The 20,304-nt window shown below is 46.1% G+C and overlaps 1 protein-coding gene across 3 annotated transcripts in view; it reads right to left on the bottom strand.

Annotated features, from left to right (window-relative positions):
- Positions 1-20,304, bottom strand: part of RAB3C (RAB3C, member RAS oncogene family) — a 207,796-nt gene that overhangs the window by 182,639 nt on the left and 4,853 nt on the right. For all 3 annotated transcript variants that reach the window (XM_005306604.5, XM_005306603.5, XM_065599004.1), the window contains exon 2: positions 5,485-5,712. In XM_005306604.5, the coding sequence (XP_005306661.1) occupies positions 5,485-5,712 (228 nt within the window). The remainder of the gene's footprint in view (positions 1-5,484; positions 5,713-20,304) is intronic.

Here is a 20,304-nt window from a genome sequence, read left to right as displayed (position 1 = left end):
TTGCCGCCCCCATGCATAGGTAAAACCTCCCATCCCCCACCATATCCTCTTTTAAATGCATACTTACACCTACTTCTGCCAGGATGCCTGTTAATTGGTACCATGTGGTGTTGAATGGCGAGCTGAAGCTTCTATTTTACTGATAAACTGTTCATTTGTTACCTCATCTTCTCTACAACCCCCCATCCAACTGTCTCTCTTTCCCACCTATTGCCTCCTCTCTGACATGTCAATGGTGAGTACCCTCAGGGAAGGACTAACTTCTCTGTTATTTGTCTGTACAGGCCCTAGCACAGTGGGACCCTGAGTTTGATTAGTGTTCCAGGTGCTACTGTAGTAGAAATAAAATAAAAGAAGAGGGGTAAGGGGCAGAGTCTGGAACAGGCCAGTGGAAGATAAAGGAAAATGAGGATGTCTATTTTAATTAAATGATAGAGACGATTTTTGGAAGTTACTGAAGTCCCCCATGCTACATTTGGATGAAATATTCCCTCGAGATTATAATGACAGTTATCTGTGTAACATAAAAGCATAATATTTATCTGTTTAGGGATATCTTATTAGCATGCAATGTGCAAGCTAATGGGCTTTCCTTCCCTGTGTGAATTCTTAGCATCTGTTGTTGAAAATCCCAAACATCTCAAACACGCTCTACAAAAACAGCTTGGAAAAATAATGATTCATGAACACAAATATCACTGAGAAATACAGTATGCCAAAATGAAAGACCCTTATGTGACTTGCACTTAGATGGAGGAGATCAGGACAATGCCTAGGAATAGCATGACAGTATGTCCAAAAGGCCCAATCCTACAAGCCTTATTCAAGCTAGTAGTCCCACTGATTTAGATTCACTGCAGTAGCAGGGGCAGTTGGGCCCCAGAGGAGATTCACCCACAGCAAAGGCAAGTTGTGATGACACTGCTGCCCTCCCACAATGATTCCACCAAACAGAGGGCTGCTTTAAGTTATGACAAGGGTCTCATAGTAGCAGCACATGCTACAGCTGCCCAGGTGAGGCACTGGATGAATATATCCTCTGGCCATCATGTTCATGTTCTTCATCAACCAGCACTGCCCACTGATGGGGTTACATTGGCTCCTTTAGGGATTTGTGGCTGAGCAGGAATTGTAAGCACCGTAAACCTGCTGCCTTGCTCCCAGCACAGACCAGCCATACACAGGGCAGAATCTAGCCAGAGGACAATTTGTTTTTACCAAATGTGAGGTGGCTTGCATCAGATGTTTGTAAGAAAGGGGACTTATTTTTTTCCTAAGTGTTATTCATGCTTTGATAAGAAAGGGCTTTTTTTCTAAGTGTCAATCATACCCTTAAAAAAATTTCTTCTGCTTTTTTGCCATGTCTTAGCATAAGAAATAAATTTGTCCCAGAAGCTTCAAATGAGTTTCTCAATTATTAATAGTTTTTTTGTTAATTTGTTTATTTGTTTTGTTTATTGACTACAGCATTATTATATGGATTTTACCACCGAGTTACTGATATGCACTTGACATTTTAACTCTAGTTTAATGTAAGTTGGTGTTTTCTGTGTTGTTTTTTTTTTATAGCTGGAAATGTACAGTCTATTTCATTTAGAACATTGAGGACTAGGTTCATTAAAAAGGATTCTGAGCACTGAGAGGTTGGGTAAAAGAGAGGCATACAAACCTACTGGCACCAGACAGGGCCGGCTCCAGGGTTTTGGCTGCCCCAAGCAGCCAAAACCAAAATAAAGCCGCGATCGCGATCTGCGGCGGCAATTCGGTGGGAGGTTCTTCACTCCCAGGCGGAGTGAGGGACCGTCCGCCAAATTGCCGCCAAATACCTGGACCCGCTGCCCCTCTCCGGAGCGGCCGCCCCAAGCACCTGCTTGAGAAGCTGGTGCCTGGAGCCGGCCCTGGCACCAGAAAACATTGATGGAATATAGGAAAGACAATTAGGCTCTGATAAGGCCACTGTTCAGCAAAGTAGTCACACATGTGAATAGTCCCACTGACATCAAGTCAATGTTCTAGTTCAATTGACTGCAATGGGTCTTCTAACATGCTTAAAGTTAGGCACATGTGTAAGTAGCTTAAGGAACTAAGGCCTAAACATGTCAAAATGAATGGTTAAAGCATAGTAAATGAGACAATATGGGACAAATGACATAATAGAATATTAGGGTTGGAAGGGACCTCAGGAGGTCATCTAGTGCAACCCCCTGCTCAAAGCAGGACCAATCCCCAACTAAATCATCCCAGCCAGGGCTTTGTCAAGCCTGACCTTAAAAACCTCTAAGGAAGAAGATTCCACCATCTCCCTAGGTAACCCATTCCAGTGCTTCACCACCCTCCCAGTGAAAAAGTTTTTCCTAATGTCCAACCTAAATCTCCCCCAGTGCAAATAGAGACCATTACTCCTTGTTCTGTCATCTGCTACCACTGAGAACAGTCTAGAGCCATCCTCTTTGGGACCCCCTTTCAGGTAGTTGAAGGGGACTCCAAGAAGGGACTTTGGTGGCTCTAATGACCTGTATAACATTTTAGTTCCCCGCAAGAACAGCATAGTGGGACTCCATATGCTACTCATTGCAAAGCATTTTAGTCTCCATCTCATTGTTCAGAACTGATACTTAAAAATTGCTTTTAGTTTCCAATTTGGTTTGGTTAGTCAAAATAAGTGAGATTTGCCAGCACACTTTGATTTCATATATGTTAAAGTCACAGTGTTTTGCCACTGATGTTCAAGGGAGCATTGCAGGCCAATGCATATATCTCCCTAGAAATAACATCTGATAATTTTTGCTCTGATTCACCCAACTCTGTGCTTCATGTAGTCAACACAACGTTACTAAAATGCCGTTTGAAACTGAACGATGCAGGAATACCATTCATTTCAAAAAGACATTCTGTAGTCAAATAAAAGTAACAAAGTACAATACAGTATGAAGCTACATATCTAGATACTGCATACCAAGAATAGTATGGCTGTCAATACAGTTTATGAGAGGAGGTAAAAATAATCCATTTGTTTAAAATCTTGTTCCCTGGAATAGTTTCCTGGGAGATATCATATATGAGGGCTTCAGGGGTTCAACAGCCATACAGTTTTACTCTAGCATACCTAAGGGCAACACAAATGATATACTGCAAAACACTAAATCTAAAATAGCAGACACTATATTGGTTCAATGTGCAGTAAGATACAGCAGTAAAAGTTTCATACAACCAAATGATGAGAGGCAGCAAAGTCTAGTGAAGAGAGCCCTAGAGTAGGCATCAGAAGATCTAAGTTCTATGGCTCTGCCACTATGTGACCTTGGACATGTCATTTCCCCTCTGTTTCCTCTCCCACTCTTTGTGTGGCTTGTCCATTTAGATTACAAGCTTTTGGAGCAGGGGCTGTCTCATAGGGTGTATTCACTGAGTGCTTAGCACAATGGTGGCCCCTATCTCAGTACAGTGGCCTTCAGCGGATACTGTAATGCAAACCACCACAACAATGGAGGTGCCTGTTTCGATAGAACAGGAGGATTATTATAGGTGGCTAGAGTGCATTTCCAAAAGCCAGCTTCTGTATGTCACTTTGTAGCTCATTTAGATTAATAAACTCCTTTAAACCAAGTATATATTCATAGTCTACACTGAAGAAGTATGATGAGAAATATGTTGGTGTCAAACTATACACATTACTATAATGTTGTAAACGAATGTTGCTGCTTTTGCTAGGAGAGACATGACCAATTAAATCTATTGTAGAGGCCACTTTGTGATTTAAAAAAAAATGAAGGAGAACTGTATAAAGACTATAATAGAAATGCAATTTTATTGCTCCATTATCTGCTGATAATGAAGTGGTGTCAACATGAATTACCATGTAATCACCATAGTTTCCAAGGGTGCTGCTGTGAGCTTGCCATGTCATTACTGTGAAAGAGCATGCACTGCAAGCAATTAACTAATGTCAGCATTGTATGTTATAATCATGTTAAGGATATGACCTAAATTGATAAAACCAAGGAAATTAAGAGACAAAGATGATGCGGTCCTGTCTCAGGGGGACCACAGAACAATGGGTGGCTTTATATATCATATCTACCCAGGGATATTCATCATGTTAGAAAACCTATTAATACACTTTATCTACAATGATGTCAAAAATGTGTTAGCTGGTCAGGTCATAGTTAATCCTGGGGCACTGCAGGGTTAGCGATGATCATCTAAAATGATTTTAAACATGACTTGTCCTTGTCCATCCTAAAGGTGAAATCAAGTTTAAAATCATGTTAGTAAATGTGTTCTAACATGAGGCATTTTTCTTTTATAGACAAGGCCTCAATGTTCTTCTCAGTAGGGCTTGACTTACTAGGGAGGGTTCCTGGAGGAGACCTGGGGCAAGGTTTTAAACTCCTCAGATCACTGGGAACTACATGGAAAGGAAGCATTAATGCTAATGGGACGTCCAGCCCTTTTCTCCCAGCCTTGGCAATATGGATTCCTTAGGAGCTTTGCTAACATTGTTTCCTCTGTTTGGGCTATGCCAATCTCTGCAAAGGGGTTGGAGCAGGACTTAATGTTACTATGAGAATCAGCAACTTCCACATAAATATCCACTGGAATATCCTTGGGGGTCGGAGAGAAGCTTGCCACAGAGAACACCTGTCCCCTGGCATCAGACTTCCCTGTTTCTGACATGCTTCCTCCCATTCCTGAACTGCACAGCCCCATCTACACAGAAGGGTTTCTGCAAGCTCCCACTGTTTTCCCACATGCTTGCTCTTTTCCAGCCATGTAAGTGGAAGGAAAAGTCTTTCCATAGACCCTCTATTGTAGCTCCTGGATTCAGAATTTCCTTTGTTTTGTGGGAAGGCGACAGATCTTTACTGGTATTTCAGGACAGTCCTCAGTATTTACTGTACATCCAAGGTAGTCCATTTGTACACATGTGAATATGCCATGAATGTCTCCTGTTGTATTTCTCAGGTGATCTACTACAGAATGTCAATTCTGCTGCATTTGAGCAAAAAAATAACCACACGTTTTAATATATTAGACAATTGGATAATGCAGAAAAGAGCTCTAGGGCCAGATTTGTAAAGGTATTTAGGTTTAGATTACAGTGGGAGTTAGCCCTTAATAAATCTGGCTGAGTGCTTTTCAGCACTGTGCCATACATATTAATACAGAGTACTAGAAATAGTCTACATCAGAGACAGGGCCAGGTCCAGTGTTTTTGCCGCCCTAAGCGGGGGGGGGTGGGGGGGGTGGGGGAAAGCCGCGACTGGCGGCACTTTCGCGGCAATTCGGTGGCGGGTCCTTCCCTCCGAGAGGGACCCAGGGACCTGCCGCCGAATTGCCGCCCCTTTCCGTTGGCCGCTTGCTGCGCTGGTGCCGGCCCTGATCAGAGAGCATGGAAAAAAGCATACCTTGAAGTAGAACAATAGCTGTATATTGTGTCACGACCACACAGAACATTCAGAGGACATGTGTTTTTCAGCTTACCCAAATCTGTAGTTTAATCCTCTTTTCATTTTTGAAAACCGTTTTGACTTTGAAATCGATCCCGACCGTGCTTACGAATGCAGATGTAAAGGAATCGTCAGCATAACGGAACAAAAAGGAGGTTTTCCCGACACTGCTATTACCAATGATGAGCAATTTGAACATGTAATCAAAGTTCTGGTCAGACGTGTCTTTCTGGCCATATCTGGAATCTTGAGCAGATGCCATCTGTAAATCAAAATAAAAAGGATTTTTTATGGTCTTTTGTACTTTATAAATCAAAGGCATTTATATTTTATTGGACTCCTCGGCAATAGATATCAATGAATTCAAGGACAAGTTCACAGAGGCCCTAACTCTTTCTTATGATGCTGGTATCCATGGTAATAATTCCCTCTACAAAAGATAATGGCAAAAAACTTACAGTATGAGGGAGATGGTACATCAGGTATGTTATATCACTGTGATCAGTATCAACAAAAAACAAACCAAAAAACTAAAAAAATAAATAAAAAGAAACCCCATCAAAAGGACCAGGTCAATTTCTGAATATAGTACCAAAAAAAAAAACCAATCTATATTCACAGAATGTTAAGAATGTGATAGCATACTACCATAAAAATACAGAAATTAATCAGGAGAAAAGTGCTATATGTTTCTATATATGAGAAGGGAAGATAAGGAAGCAATTTAAGTGTTTTTTTGGTGTGTAACTATGCAGCATAGAAACACAGGGGTATATTCACTCCTTAATTTTGCAATCCTTGCTTTTGTCATCTTGTGCCATAATCTTAATCTATTTTAGATCCGAAGAAACCCATTGGATGTGGAAAGGTCCCTTGTAATAGCTAGATTCTTACCCAAAACATTTTGCCACTACCCCTTTCATTATCACAATGTCTCTCACCCACTTGGTAAATACTTTTGACAAAGTGTCTCTTCCTTTTGTTCCCTTTCAGTCTCTTTTTCTATATGCAGTAATAGAATTTTGGACACAATGTTAATGCAGCACAGTGTTCATACAATACAATACTACAGGTGATGGGGGCCTATGTTTTCAAAGAGGGGTCCCTAAAATTAGGCTCATAAATCCACATTTAGACAACTGAATAAATGGGAGCTACAGAAAATCAGCACCTCTGAAAATCAGGGCACTTTTATTTATGAGCCTAATTATAGATTTAGGAACCTATCTTTTAGGCACCCAGGTTTGAAAATTTTGGCTTACATGACCATTCAGACAGACTCAAAATCTTAAATCTTTAGTTAAGAATGTAAATGATTTACTTACACATTCAGAAGCAGCTACATAGTCCATTGTATTATCATCAGAAAGTCTAAACTAAATTGTTTATTTGCAGCACCTGTATAAAAATATTATAGAATTTTACAGTAACAGTTCAGTACTCTACAGTTTACAGTAGTGCCACTGTAGTGTTCTGGAAATTTTCTGTAAAATAAATTCAGCAAATAGTAATTTTTTCAACAGAGGAATCAGAAGATGTTTCAGATATTACTGTCCTGACCTTGAAAGAGACACTGTCAGGCTTCTTGACTTCCAAACATATTTGTTTGAAAAGTTGTTTTTAACATACTGGTTTGAATATGACAGGATTGCTAATTGCTGCAGAACAGACTTTCAGTAATCACTACTGTGATGTTTCGCATCAGTCTCCCAGTGACACTCTCTGCCCACATTCTAGAACACAAGTGATGTACATATTCACAGGTTTGCTCGTGGGTCATGTAAGACATCATAATTATCTTTACTCCTGTTCTTAACTTCCCACTGAAGTGACTGACTGGAAAAAGGAAAAATCCTCCTCGTGCTTTAATAATGTAACAGCCTGAATGTGTGTTTGCACCAGTGCCCTCTACTGGACAGAATCAGAGCTACTCAAAAGTTTGTAATTGTCTCCCCCTGTATTGGATGGCCCAAAGAGAGGATATAGAAAACCTAACACAGCTCATGGTGATTCTCTTTTCTCTCAAGTTCAAGAGGAGTTTTTGGAGCAGAAGTCTTGAGCTGTACTTCCTCTGCTATCTATGTACAAAGTGCCCACAGTGTTGTCAACTCTAACAATTTTATCAAAAGTCTTGAGTCTTTTTTTAAGGCTCCAAGTCCTGGAGTTAGGTGATTACATGAGAATCAAGCTTTCATTTATAAAAAGGCACACTTCTTGAAAAACATGATCAGAGTGTGGCCTAAAGGCTCTAATACCAGAAAGCAAAGAAAAACACTGTTATACATTTATTATTATTTACAGGGCTTAAATTCAACTGGAGCTGTCTGGAGGGGAGCTCTGGTAAATATTTTCAAACCCCCTGGAGTTTTCATAGCATATTGGGGAAGGGGAGGCTTAGGGAAATACTCTATGAGAATTTAAGCCCTGATTATTTAGAATCTGATGAGTTTTAAGCAAATCACATTATTTTGGGGGCCTGATATGATTTTTGAATGCTTGGATTTGGCAATACAAATTACAGTATACATACATTGTGGTTTCAGACAGGAAGGACAGTCAGCAAACCCTGATGTTGACTGTTTATGGCAAATTTAAAGAAGCTTAATCAAAACTCGCAAACCCGTGTGCCTATAGTTAGGCACCTGAATCCACATGTAGACACTTCTGTAGGATGGCTGGATCCATGACCTGGCCTAAAGATGCAGGGCTCTCTGTTGACCCACCCTGTTAGCAGGATTCAGAGGCCTGCACAAAGCTTCTGAGAAAATTCTACTGACTCACTTTGAAACGTATGCCTTGTCAACTTCACCAGGGTATTAAAGATGCAAGTGGGGCTAGGGTTTCCTGTAGGATCTCCTACTAACCAGGCTTTGTGAGAAAGCAGAACATGAATTTCAGCCTAAGTTATCACACACACAAAAAAAACCCTCCAGCAAAGGGACCCTATATAGCATGTGTAGATCTGGAGCACGGTGGGAATGTAACTGGCTTACAGGTACCTAACTGCCTGATTTTCAGAGCAGCTGAGCACCCACAGCTCCCAGTAACCAAGGTTCTTGACTAAATGTGAATGTCAACACCTAACTGTAGGCATGTAAGTTTGAAAATACTGGCTTTAATACTTATAAACCAGTTTGTAAGTGTGTCATGATGAGACTGAATTAGAGAATGTTTAATGATGTTAAGATGAAAAGCAATAATTATGACTAACAGCACACATCAATAATCTTTCATCTTTCTGATTTCTTTAATAAATACAAACAAAACCTTTACACTTTCATGGCTCCACCTTATCTTAAACGACTAGATTACTTAGTAAACAAATGCAAAAAAGGAAAATCAAATGTTGTTTATCTATTTAATTATAGCTTTATGCTCATTTACAGCTTTTAACTGTATGTAGTTTACAAAAACATCAAGCCATCACCATTGAAAACACCATCTGACAAAGCATAAGATATGGCCTGTATGATGTCAATTCACCATGAGTACTCTGTTCCACACAAAATCCAATAAAAGCATCACATCTAGCTCCATTTATCACGGGAATACCAACTGGAATAAATCTGAACCCAATGGTCACTAATTCGACATCCACAGAAGAGGCATTTTCTTTCTTGACTTTATCACCTGAGAGTTGTCGTCCTCACCCCCACTTAAAAGTATACAGATGTGTCGAGCTGCTCAGTATTGGGGCGGAAGGTCAGAGGTCAACCCGAGGCCAGGGGAAAACTGCAGAGTCCATTACCAAATTGAGAGCATGAGGTGAGAACTGGGGTCAAGCCAGGCCAGGGTCTTTCAGTGGGGTCAGCAATGGTTTTAAGCCAGAGACAGTAAACCAGGATCAGGAGTCAAGCCTAGGTTGAGAGTCAGGGATCAAGGCAAGTTGCAGCAAGGAACAGCAAGAAGGGTGTAAGGCAAAAGCACACCGGAGGTCTGCATTGCTGAGACAACTCCCAGAAATGGTTTCCTGGTTTATATACAGTGTGCCAGGCAATCAGGGAATCACGGAGGGCTGTTGCTCATGCCCCTTTGCATGGGACTTTCTGAAGAGCTTAGTCTCTCAATTCCTCTTGGTGGCAATCATACCTGGGCCCCTGGAAGGAAGCAGAGCTGCCATCAAACCCAGTTCTCAGTCCATGGGTCCTTACAGTGTCTGAGTCATAGAAGTTCTGGAAGAGTGACATTCCACTAGAGAATCAGAAGCCTGGGCAGCGGGTGGAGCCCCACTCTGGGGAGCCTAGCCCCCAGCTCCTCCCCTTTCGCCCATGCCCTCCCCACAGCCAGAGCCACAAGCCCCCTGCCTCTCCCCCCCCCCCAGAGGAGCCCCAGCTGGACTGGCTGAAGCTGGTCGAAGCCCTGAGCCAAGCCTCCCCCTGCCTGGAGAAGCCCGGGGCTGGCCGCAGCTGTGCCTACCCTCCCCGGACCCAACCTGCCCACCACCCAGGGGAAAAGCGTATGTAGAAGATGCTTTTTGATATGCCCCTTGCAGGTTCCGGGATGGCTGAGGAGGTGGTATGTGCCTCCTCAGCCTCCCCAGAACCTGCTTGGGGCAAAATAAAGCAAAAACTTCACTGCCAAACGCTGCAACCAGAGGTCCAGCGGCTGCAGCAGCACCAGGGGAGGCAGAGCCTCCCCTGGCCTATTATACCCGACGCTCATGGCCTGGAGCATAGGTACTATACATCAAACAGAGTACTGGGGAAACTGGACATATCCACACTAGAATGACACCCCTCTTTTTATATCTGGAGATTAAGAGTATGCACCCTTATTCTAGCTATGAGTGTGGAAGGCAAAAGATGTAAATGACTAATTTCCTACTTCTGAGCTTGGCAAATTTGTGGGAAGCATGGGAAGATTACAGAGAATGATAGACAGCGCTCCGCTTAATTGCATACTGCTGGGAATTTATGCTTCCAAAAAGCTCTCAAATACAAAATATCCCATTTCTCAAAGTACGACTACACCCCATGAAATACATTTTATCGTTCCTAACAGTGCTTCCCTTGCTGTTACGTTTGAGACACATTAGCAGAGGAGTGTGAAGGCACTGCTACTGCTTGTGTTGCTCATGGGGCTCTGTTCTGTGGATAATCAAAGGACTTCCATTTCCAAGGATGTTTATTCAGTGCCAAATACACCAATAGGAAGAAAAAAAGACAAAGAAGATAGTGGCTGTAGCAAATTTGTCTGTTTTCAAAAACTCAACATGCCAAACAGCCTACTGCAGTGGTAGGCAACCTGTGGCCGCAGGCTGCATGCGGCCCATCAGGGTAATCTGATTGTGGGCTGCAAGACATTTTGCTGACATTTACCATCTGCAAGCGTGGCTCCTCACAGCTCCCAGTGGCCGCAGTTCGCCGTTCCTGGCCAATGGGAGCTGCAGGAAGTGGTGGGCCGCAGGGACGTGTACATCTTTGCGTACATCTTTTTCTAGAGTATGAGCTTAAACCATTCAAAGGATGTCAGACATCAGATAAATTTTACTTTTAGAAAAACACAAAGAGCTTCTCATGATCACAAGTTGACACTTGGTTATTCACAACAACTATGTACAAAATAGGTTATTTCCTATAGGGTTCTGTGATGGGGCGACTGCCCTGCACTGGTAGGTAAGGGGTTAAAGCCATCTTGGGGAGGCTGCATGGGATGCAGCCAATGAGGAAAAGGCTTATAGTGCCAGCCAGTCAGGAGAAGCTTTATTGGAATAGCCAATCAGGCCCATACAAGAAGGGGATGCTGAGCAGAGGAGGGGGCAGTTGCTCCCTGAAGGATGAGAGAGGACAACTGGCTGCTTAGAAAGCTTGAGTACCATGGACAGAGCAGTTCTGGTCAGGGTCAACAGAGTAGGAGAAAGCTGCAGGCTGCCAGTTCCCAGAGTGAGACCCTGGTACAAAGGCGGAGAAGGTGCTAGGACTGTGAGAAAGTGGCCCAGGGAAGGAGATGGCAGAGTTGGAGGAGGCGCAGTATGTGGCTGCCAGCTATAGGATCCCTGGGTCGGGACCCAGAGTAAATGGTCCCTCCCCATGCCACTGAGGGAAGTGGCTGGTGAATGGACTGCAGATTGCCACTGAGGCAAGCGATTGGACTAAGAACTGTCGGTCCCTCGGAAGGGGGGAAGGACCGACTGGGACACTGCCAAAGGCCTGTGTACAGAAGACGATGGGTCCTAGAGGTGGAGGTGAGAGTGACGACGGGCAAGACACAACTAGACAAGGGTGCTCTGGCAAAATGAGAGCTAATTCCCAGGATGGCCAGCAGGAGGTGCCGTGGTGGTGAGTTCTTCCCTGTCACAGGTTCCATTAACATCAGGAAAAGCTTACAAACTTGTTCTTTCACTGAACAACTTAATATTCAGCAGATACTTTTAGAGCCACCAGAGTAAGAAGCACATGAATAAAAAAGGTGCCTTCATATGTTTGCCTTTCTATAAGATGAAGTGAAAATTTGCTACTTTCTCCTTTGCACTTAAATGGCACCTTCCATCTGAGCGTCTCAATTTTTAAAAATATATAAATACTAATGGCATAACAGTGCTTGAGCACTAGGTGCTTTTTTTAAAAATCAATTTTATAGTTCTTTCAAAAGTATTCACTAGTTTTTGGTGTCCAACTCACTCCGCACCTCCCAAAATCAGGCTCTGGGTGCCTAAGCATGCCAAAATTACAGCCAAATCAGTGGACACCTGAAAATTTTAGCCTCCATGACTTGCCTGAGGCCATATGGAAAGTGTTTGACAAAACCAGAACAGAACCTAGATCTCCCTACTTCCATTCAGTGCCTTAACCACAAAGATGATCCTGCTCCTGCAATATCAGGAGACTCTAATCTGATTTTAAAATATTTTAAATATTCCCAGTCCCACCTAATAAGAACTAGACCATTCAGTACTGTTCTCAGCAGTCTCAGCTGTAGACCAGTAACTACATCTCTTGACTAATCAAGAGTGCTGTTTGGCATGCCATCCCCCTCTGGGTCAGAAGGAGGCCCCAGTTTGTGGGTTTTCTCCAGGTGCTGTACGCTGAGGCGGAGTGTCTGGTCAGGCTCAACTGGACCCTGACCGAGCCGGTCAGCTTCGGGCGGGGAGTATGGCAGGGGTGCCCCCTCTCGGGCCAGCTGTACGCTCTGGCGATTGAGCCCTTCCTCAGTCTCCTCCATCGGAAGATGGCGGGGTTGGTGCTTCGGGAGCCTGAGCTGCGGCTGGTCCTGTTGGCGTACGCTGACGACATGCTCCTCGTGGTCCAGGACCCGGGTGACCTGGTGCAGGTGGAGGCCTGCCAGGCCGTTTACTCGGCAGCCTCCTCCGCCCGGGTCAACTGGGTCAAGAGCTCTGGCCTGGTGGTCGGGGATGAGTGGCAGGCAAGCTCCCTCCCACCCGCGCTCCAGGCCATCCGGTGGAGTGCGGGTCTGCTGCTCTATCTCGGCATTTACCTTTCCGCCACGCATCCTTCTCCACCAGAGAACTGGCAGGCTTTGGAGGTCAAGGTGGGTGGGCGGCTGCGGAGATGGACAGGACTGCTCCGGTGTCTCTCTCTGTGAGGGAGGGCGCTGGTGCTGAACCAGCTCGTCCTGTCCATGCTCTGGCACTGGCTCAACACCCTGAGCCTTGCCCTGGAGATCCTGGCCAGACTCCAGAGGATAGCCCTGGAGTTTTTCTGGCCAGGACTGCACTGGGTCTCTGCAGGGGTTCTGAGTCTTCCCCTGGAGGAGGGAGGACAGGGCCTGGTCTGTCTTCGTAGCCAGGTCCATGTCTTCCGCCTCCAGGCCCTGCAGAGACTCCTTTACAGTGCAGGTAGTCTGGCATGGAGCATGTTGGCGCACACCTTCCTCCGCCGCCTCTGAGGGCTCCGATATGACCGGCAGCTCTTTTTTCTTCATCCAAGAGGTCTTCCACAAGACCTCTCTGAGATGCCGGTCTTCTACCGGGACCTCCTCCGGACCTGGAAGCTTTTTTCAGCAACCAGGTCTATTGTGGCCACCGAGGGCGCGGACCTCCTCATGGAGCCCCTGCTACACAACCCCGATCTACATGTGCAGGTGGCGGAGTCTCCCTCAGTGTGCCGGAGGTTGGTCCTGGAAGAAACCACCAGGGTCAGAGACCTCCTGGACTACGACAGCGGGACTGGGTGGATCCCCGTGTGCTTGGCCGGTGCATGGGGCTCTCCACCCTTCTGACCCCCCTGCGTGTACTCCAGGAGGTGGGTGCTGCCTTGTCGCCCCCTTCTCTCATCTTCCTGCGTGGCGGGCCTTGCGAAAGGGCGCTCCCCGTCCACCCCTCACCCCAGGCCCTCCGGACCTTTTTATCAGGCCCCTGTTCTGCGAGCCCCCCCCCCCCCCCCCCCCGGCTTCCCCACTCCCGTACTCCGAGCCGGCTGCACACCCTGCAGCCAGTCCAGTTCCAAACCACGCCCAAAGACCAGCTGTACATGCTCGTGCTCCACACACTGCATTTCCTCACCCTTGCGTCCTGCCCTGACATCAAATGGCGGGACTATTTACCACCTATGGAGGGTGAGGAGCCCCTGTGGGCCAGCCTTTTCCACTTTGGTCACACGGCCCGCCGGGGACATCAGTTGGCGGCTCATTCATGGAGCCATGAGCACGGGCGTGTACCTGGCGCGGTTCACCCCTACTCCCGAGGCCTGCCCCTTCTGTGGCGTGAGGGAGAACCTGGCGCACGCCTACCTCGAGTGCGCCAAGTTGCAGCCCCTGTTCCGGCTCCTCCAGAACCTCTTGTTGAGGTTCTGGCTGCACTTTTCCCCACACCTGTTCATTTTCGCACACCCTATCCGTGGCTCCACAAAGTCGCGAGACCTCTTCGTCAACCTCCTCCTGGCTCTAGCCAAAGTTACCATCTACAATACCAGGAGGAGGATGTTGGACGAGGGGGTGCTCTGCGACTGTGGGGCCTATTTCTAGGGTTACCATATTTAAAAAATAAAAAAAGAGGACACTCCACGGGCCCTGGCCCCGCCCCTTTCCCACCCCAGCCTCACCCCGCCCCCGCCCCAACTCCACCCATTCCCCACCCCTTCCCCAAAGTCCCTGCCCTAACTCCCCCTCCTCCCTCACAGCCACGCGAAAAGGGCTGCCCGAGCGCTACTGGCTTCACGGTTTGCCGGGCAGCATCCAGACCCTGCGCCCCTGGCCGGCACTTCCCCAGCGCAGCTGGAGCCCGGGAGGGGAAGCCCCCAGCCGGGGGCGCAGGGTCTGGAGGCTGCCCGGCAAACCGTGAAGCCGGTAGCGCTCGGGCTTCGGGCAGCCCCCATGCCTCCGGACCCTGCGCCCCCAGCCAGGCACTTCCCCTCCCAGGCTCCGGCTGCTGTGCTCCTCCCCTGACTCTTCGGCTCTGTTTAAGAGCCGAGCTGCCCGAGCGCTCCGGCTTTGGGCAGCCCTCTTGCCTCCGGACGCTGCGCCGCCGGAGCAGAGCAGCTGGAGCCCAGGAGGGGAAGTGCCCGGCTGGCGGCTCGGGGTCCAGAGGCAAGGGGGCTGCCCGAAGCCGGAGCGCTCAGGCAGCTCGGCTCTTAAACAGAGTCGAAGAGTCAGGGGAGGAGCAGAGCAGCTGGAGCCCGGGAGGGGAAGTGCCCGGCCGGTATTTTTCCCGGACATGTTCGGCTTTTTGGCAGTTCCCCCCGGACGGGGGTTTGATTACCAAAAAGCCGGACATGTCCAGGAAAAAACGGACGTATGGTAACCCTGCTATTTCTGTTCCTTCCTGGTCTCATGCCTCCAGGCAGAGTTCCACTGGGCAGCATCCACTAACTCCCTTGACACCTTTGAGGAGCAGTGGGCGCTGTCCGGGGTTCTCTGCTCGGTGTCCCCATCTGGCACCCTTATTTTGAACCTTTGACCGTCACTCCATTCCCTGTTTTTTCATTAGTTGTCCCAAGCGATTAGTTGGTTCCTGGGTCCAGTGGTCCCTCCCGCTAGGCTGGGGGAGGGGCCTTTAGAAGTAGGCGGGCGCAAGCCGGGGACCACCAGGCTTTTTCCAATAAGGCCTCTCTACGCTGCTGGGATCGCCGCCTAGTATCTGAGGGAACTTGCAAATAGGCATTAGCATCCCGGCTGGTCCAACAGGGCTAAGCCCCCCAATAATAAGCAAGCATAAACGGTAGGCATAATCCTCTGCATTGCATAGCAGTCAGTCAAGTCATATGGGCATCTGTTTTCTTATTCCCACAAATACAAAGTAAAAAAGTATGATGGCATGGGCTGAGAACAGAGCCATAGATTCCAAGGCTGTGATCCTCTAGTCTGACCTCCTATAAAAGCGTATAACACAGGCCATAGAACTTCCACAAAATGATTCCTTTTGAACTTCAGCCTATCTCTTCAAAAAAAATCCAACCTTCATTTAAAAATGCACAGTGATGGACTATCCACCACGAGTTTGGTAAATTGTTTTTTTTACAGTGAGGGTAAATAAAAAATAAACAAATTACCTTATTTCCAGTCTGAATTTGTCTAGTTCAACTTCTAGACCTTGGATTTTATTACTCTGTACCTTTCTCTGCCAAACTGAAAAGCCCATTATCAACTATTTGTTCCCATTTGGTACTTATAGACTGCGATCAAGTCACTCCTTAGCCTTCTCTTTCTTAAGCTAAACAGATTGAGCTCCTTGACTCCGTTACTATAAGGTATGTTTTCTAATTCTTTAATCATTCCTGTGACTCTTCTCTGAACCCTCTCCAATTTATCAACATCCTTCTTGAATTGTGGACAACAGAATTAGACACAGATTCCAGCAGACAATCACACCAGTGACAAATAATTCCCCTGTTTATGCATCCAAAGATTGCATTAGCCCTTTGGGCCACATTCTTCGCACTCAGAGTTCACATTCACCTGATTATCCTCCATGACGCCCAAACTTTTTTCAGTCACTGCCTCCCAGAATAGAGACCCCTATTCTGAAAGTATAGCTTACATTGTTTGTTCCTAGATACACATTCACATTTTGGCTTTATTAAAATGCATATTGTTTGCTTGCACACCAAGCAGTCCAGATCACGCTGTACAAATAACCTGTCCTCTTCATTATTTACCACTTCCCAAATATTTGTCCTCTGCCAACTTGATCAGTGATGATTTTATGTTCTCTTTCAGGTCATTGATAAAAATGTTAAATAATGTAGGGTCAAGAACTGATCCCTGAATGAGGGTGTGTGACAGGGTTGGGACTCACCACCGCAGCGCCTCCTGCTGGTTGCCTCCAGGAATTAGCTCAGTCTAGTGGAGCGCCCTCTCCTGGTGGTGTCCCGCCCATTTTCTCACCCTTGGTTGGCGTCTGAGCCCATGTCACTCACCAGCTCACAGCGTCCTCTTCAGGACCACTGCCCTCCGGCAGTGCCCCTTAGTCCATCCACACACCCTTCCCGGGGAGGTTGATCAGCAGTCTCTCTGTGCCCCAGCTACCATGTCCAACCCCACACCCAAGTCTAATCCCCCTTGTCAGGGTTCTGGTGTAGTCTGTGATGGCCGCTCCCCACGGCCGATGACTGGGTGTACTTCAACGGGGAAGTGGGGACCCAGGCCTGCCCTCTACTCTGGGTCCCGGCCCAGGGACCCTCTGGCAGCAGCCTCGCTGTCCTCCTTCTCTCCCCTCATCTGTCCTCTTCCCTGGGCCGCTTCCCCTATGGCCCCTTGCACCCACTAGGCCCTTCCCTTTCAGGACCTGCAGCCTGGCAGGCTACAAGCTAGAGATCCCTTCTGCTCCCTGAGCCAGGCCAGCACTGCGCTGTCTGTGGTGCTAGTCTCCCCGCTCTGGAGATAGACCTTCCCCCATGAAGGTCTGGGACAGACTGCCTGCTGCTCTTCTGGGCAGCCTTTGTATAGGGCCTAGCCTAGCCCTGATTGGCTGGCTCTAATGTCGGCCCTGATTGGCTTTCAGTAAGCCCTTTCCTGATTGGCTGCCAGCCTGCGCAGCCACTCTGGCCTACTCTAGCCCCCTCTCACATGGGGGGTGGGGCACTCGCCCCGCCACAGGGTGTTTGAAGAGATATGGCTTTACATGTGACACTCACCATGCTAACGAGGCACTTAGTCATGTTCCTTTGTTTGGCCTTACAGGACCCTACTCCTAGACAGAATTGATGGCAGTGCAACAATGTTCTCATTAAGGCAGGACTGAGTTCGCCTGAACTCTTTGTGATGCTTATCCCTTCATCTTGCCTTTATATGCCTGGAACACACTGCACTTGTGCCATACAGAATGAAAGCCCCCATACAAAATAGGATGAAAAGGGCAACATTCCTGATTGGCTAGGACATGCCTGGGCTCATTCCTTTATATATTTTACAAATATTTTGTTTTATATAATTATAAAAAATAATATTTTCTTAAGAGAAAAGCAAAGCCTACTATTGTGTGTGGGAAGAATCCCATTTCTCCCCCTCGCAAGGACAGACATTGGTTGGTTTCTTCAGTTATAATGATTTATAGAATGTTTCAAAGAACAGCATTGCCTTTCTATATATAATGACGCCCTCTGATTCAAGAATTACTACTACTATTTACTACAAAGAAACAGCCTCCCACTCACCCCATTGATATGATAATTCCTCACACCTGAAGGCATACTGTGGTTCCTTTACTTTTTCTATTAATAGTCAGGCATATTCGTAGTTAGAGCAATGGTAAAAACAGTTTCAGCAATGAGAAGTAATATGCCAAGTTCAGACAAGACTTACAGTCTGAGTGGTCCCAGTCTAACAGGACTATATGGAATGTAAATCACTGCTCAATTTGGCCTTGATGTGTAAGCTCCATCTCTTTTCTAAAATGGCTAAAATGTGACCAGGAGCCTCATACACAAGATCCCTTCATGCCCTCTATGGCGGGTTGGCATAATCATGATGAGAAGGATAGTCTTGTGTTTAAAGCACAGACCTGGAAATCGGGATTCTATTCCTCACTTTTCTACAGACTGCCTATGTGACCTTAACCTCTTTGTGGCTTGGCTTCCCCAGGGGTCAAATGGTGATGATAATACTTAGCAACATCAGAGGATGCTTACCTGCCTCTGAGGTGTTTTGAGGTTTCATTCATTAATGTAGGTACGGCACAGTGACAGCTACAGATAGGAGGTGCTATTAGAACTGTAAAGTACTATTAGATGGATGACCTTAATATATGTTTTCTCCAGCAAAGCAGCCAAGTTTGCAAGTACCTGCCTCTGTTTGCGCCTCATGTCAACAAATCATGGGGGGGGGGCAGCTTCACAATGTTTGTAAGAGGCTCCACTAATGTTGTTTAAGACAGACACATTCTGAGGAGCAGTCTAGTCCATAGCACAGAAATACACGCCTGCATCCTCAGCAAGAAACCCACCCTTGCAACTAAACATTCTGTGTACAATATGTGAACATACCCCTAGCCAGTCAGGCAATCAAGATCCCACAATGTCATTTAAAATGTGTGGAAAATGTTACATGCATCTTTCCAGGACAACATTTCCTGTGTTGTTAACAGAAAGTTAAATAAATTGGGAAGGATCAGATAGTTTTGCTGAATGCTAAGAGACATGTGGCCATATTAACTGCTGTACTTGTATAGCTTTTATTTGGCTTTATTCCTCACAATTTTGTAGTAGCCTCAAAAGAGCCGTTGTCCTTCTCCATTTTGTTTTGATGTATTTCTAATGCAGTAGAAGCCAGCATAGCCTTGTTTTGTTTACCTTTGTATGAGCACAACCATCATGGGTGGCAGTAGCATGTGAAAAGCTCTGAGGAAAATATGCTTATTTTCTTCCTTGGTAGAGATAAATTCACACATTGCTTTTACTAACTCCCTCTTAACCCCGCTTCCCTCTCCAGCTCAACCAGCTTCAATAGGTCCATTGTTCTGATCTGATGACCTGCCAAGTCCATGGTAGGGACTCAGCAGATCTGGCATTCTCTGGTAAGCCAATTGCCATCTTCTAATCTCACATGCTTTGAGGCCTCCTGAGCTCAGGTGTGCCCCAGAATGCATTTCATGCCTCTAATTCCAGCAGGGTGCAGGATCATACAAACTCTGAATGCAGCAGCCAGCCCAAGGGAAAAAATGCCTGAACTATTGAGACCTTCCAGTTGAATTTGCAGAATATCAGGAAAGCTAGAGAGAATTGTTGTGAGATACAAGGAAAATACTTCTACCAATTCAAAACAGTCCTTACAAAAAGGTTCCAGGTGAGTCTATTATGATAGACTTTAGTAAGGCTTTTGATACTGTCTCGCATGACCGTCTCATAAACAAACTAGGGAAATACTATCTAGATGGAGCTACTATAAGGTGGGTGCATAACTTGTTGGAAAATCATTCCCAGAGAGTAGTTATCAGGGGTTCAGAGTCATGCTGGAAGGGCAAAATGAGTGGGGTCCTGCAGGGATCGGTTCTGGGTCCGGTTCTGTTCAATATCTTCATGAATGATTTAGATAATGGCATAGAGAGTACACTTATAAAGTTTGCGGACGAACTGGACAAACTGGAGAAATGGTCTGAAGTAAATAGGATGAAATTCAATAAGGACAAATGCAAAGTACTTTACTTCAGAAGAAACAATGAGTTGCACACATACAAAATGGGAAATGACTGCCTAGGAAGAAGTACTGAGGAAAGGGATCTGGGGGTCATAGTGGATCACAGGCGAAATATGAGTCAACAGTGTTACGCTGTTGAAAAAAAGCAAACATAATTCTGGGATATATTACCAGGAGTATTGTAAGCAAGGCACGAGAAGTAATTCTTCCGCTCTACTCTGCGCTGATTAGGCCTCAACTGGAGTATTGTGTCCAGTTCTGGGCACCACATTTCAGGAAAGATATGGACAAATTGGAGAAAGTCCAGAGAAGAGCAACAAAAATGACT

This window comes from Chrysemys picta, chromosome 6, assembly GCF_011386835.1.
Source record: "Chrysemys picta bellii isolate R12L10 chromosome 6, ASM1138683v2, whole genome shotgun sequence".
Classification (NCBI taxonomy): Eukaryota; Metazoa; Chordata; order Testudines; family Emydidae; genus Chrysemys; species Chrysemys picta.
The sequence above is the reverse complement of the archived record's forward strand: the minus strand, read 5'-3'. Positions and strand labels throughout refer to the sequence as shown.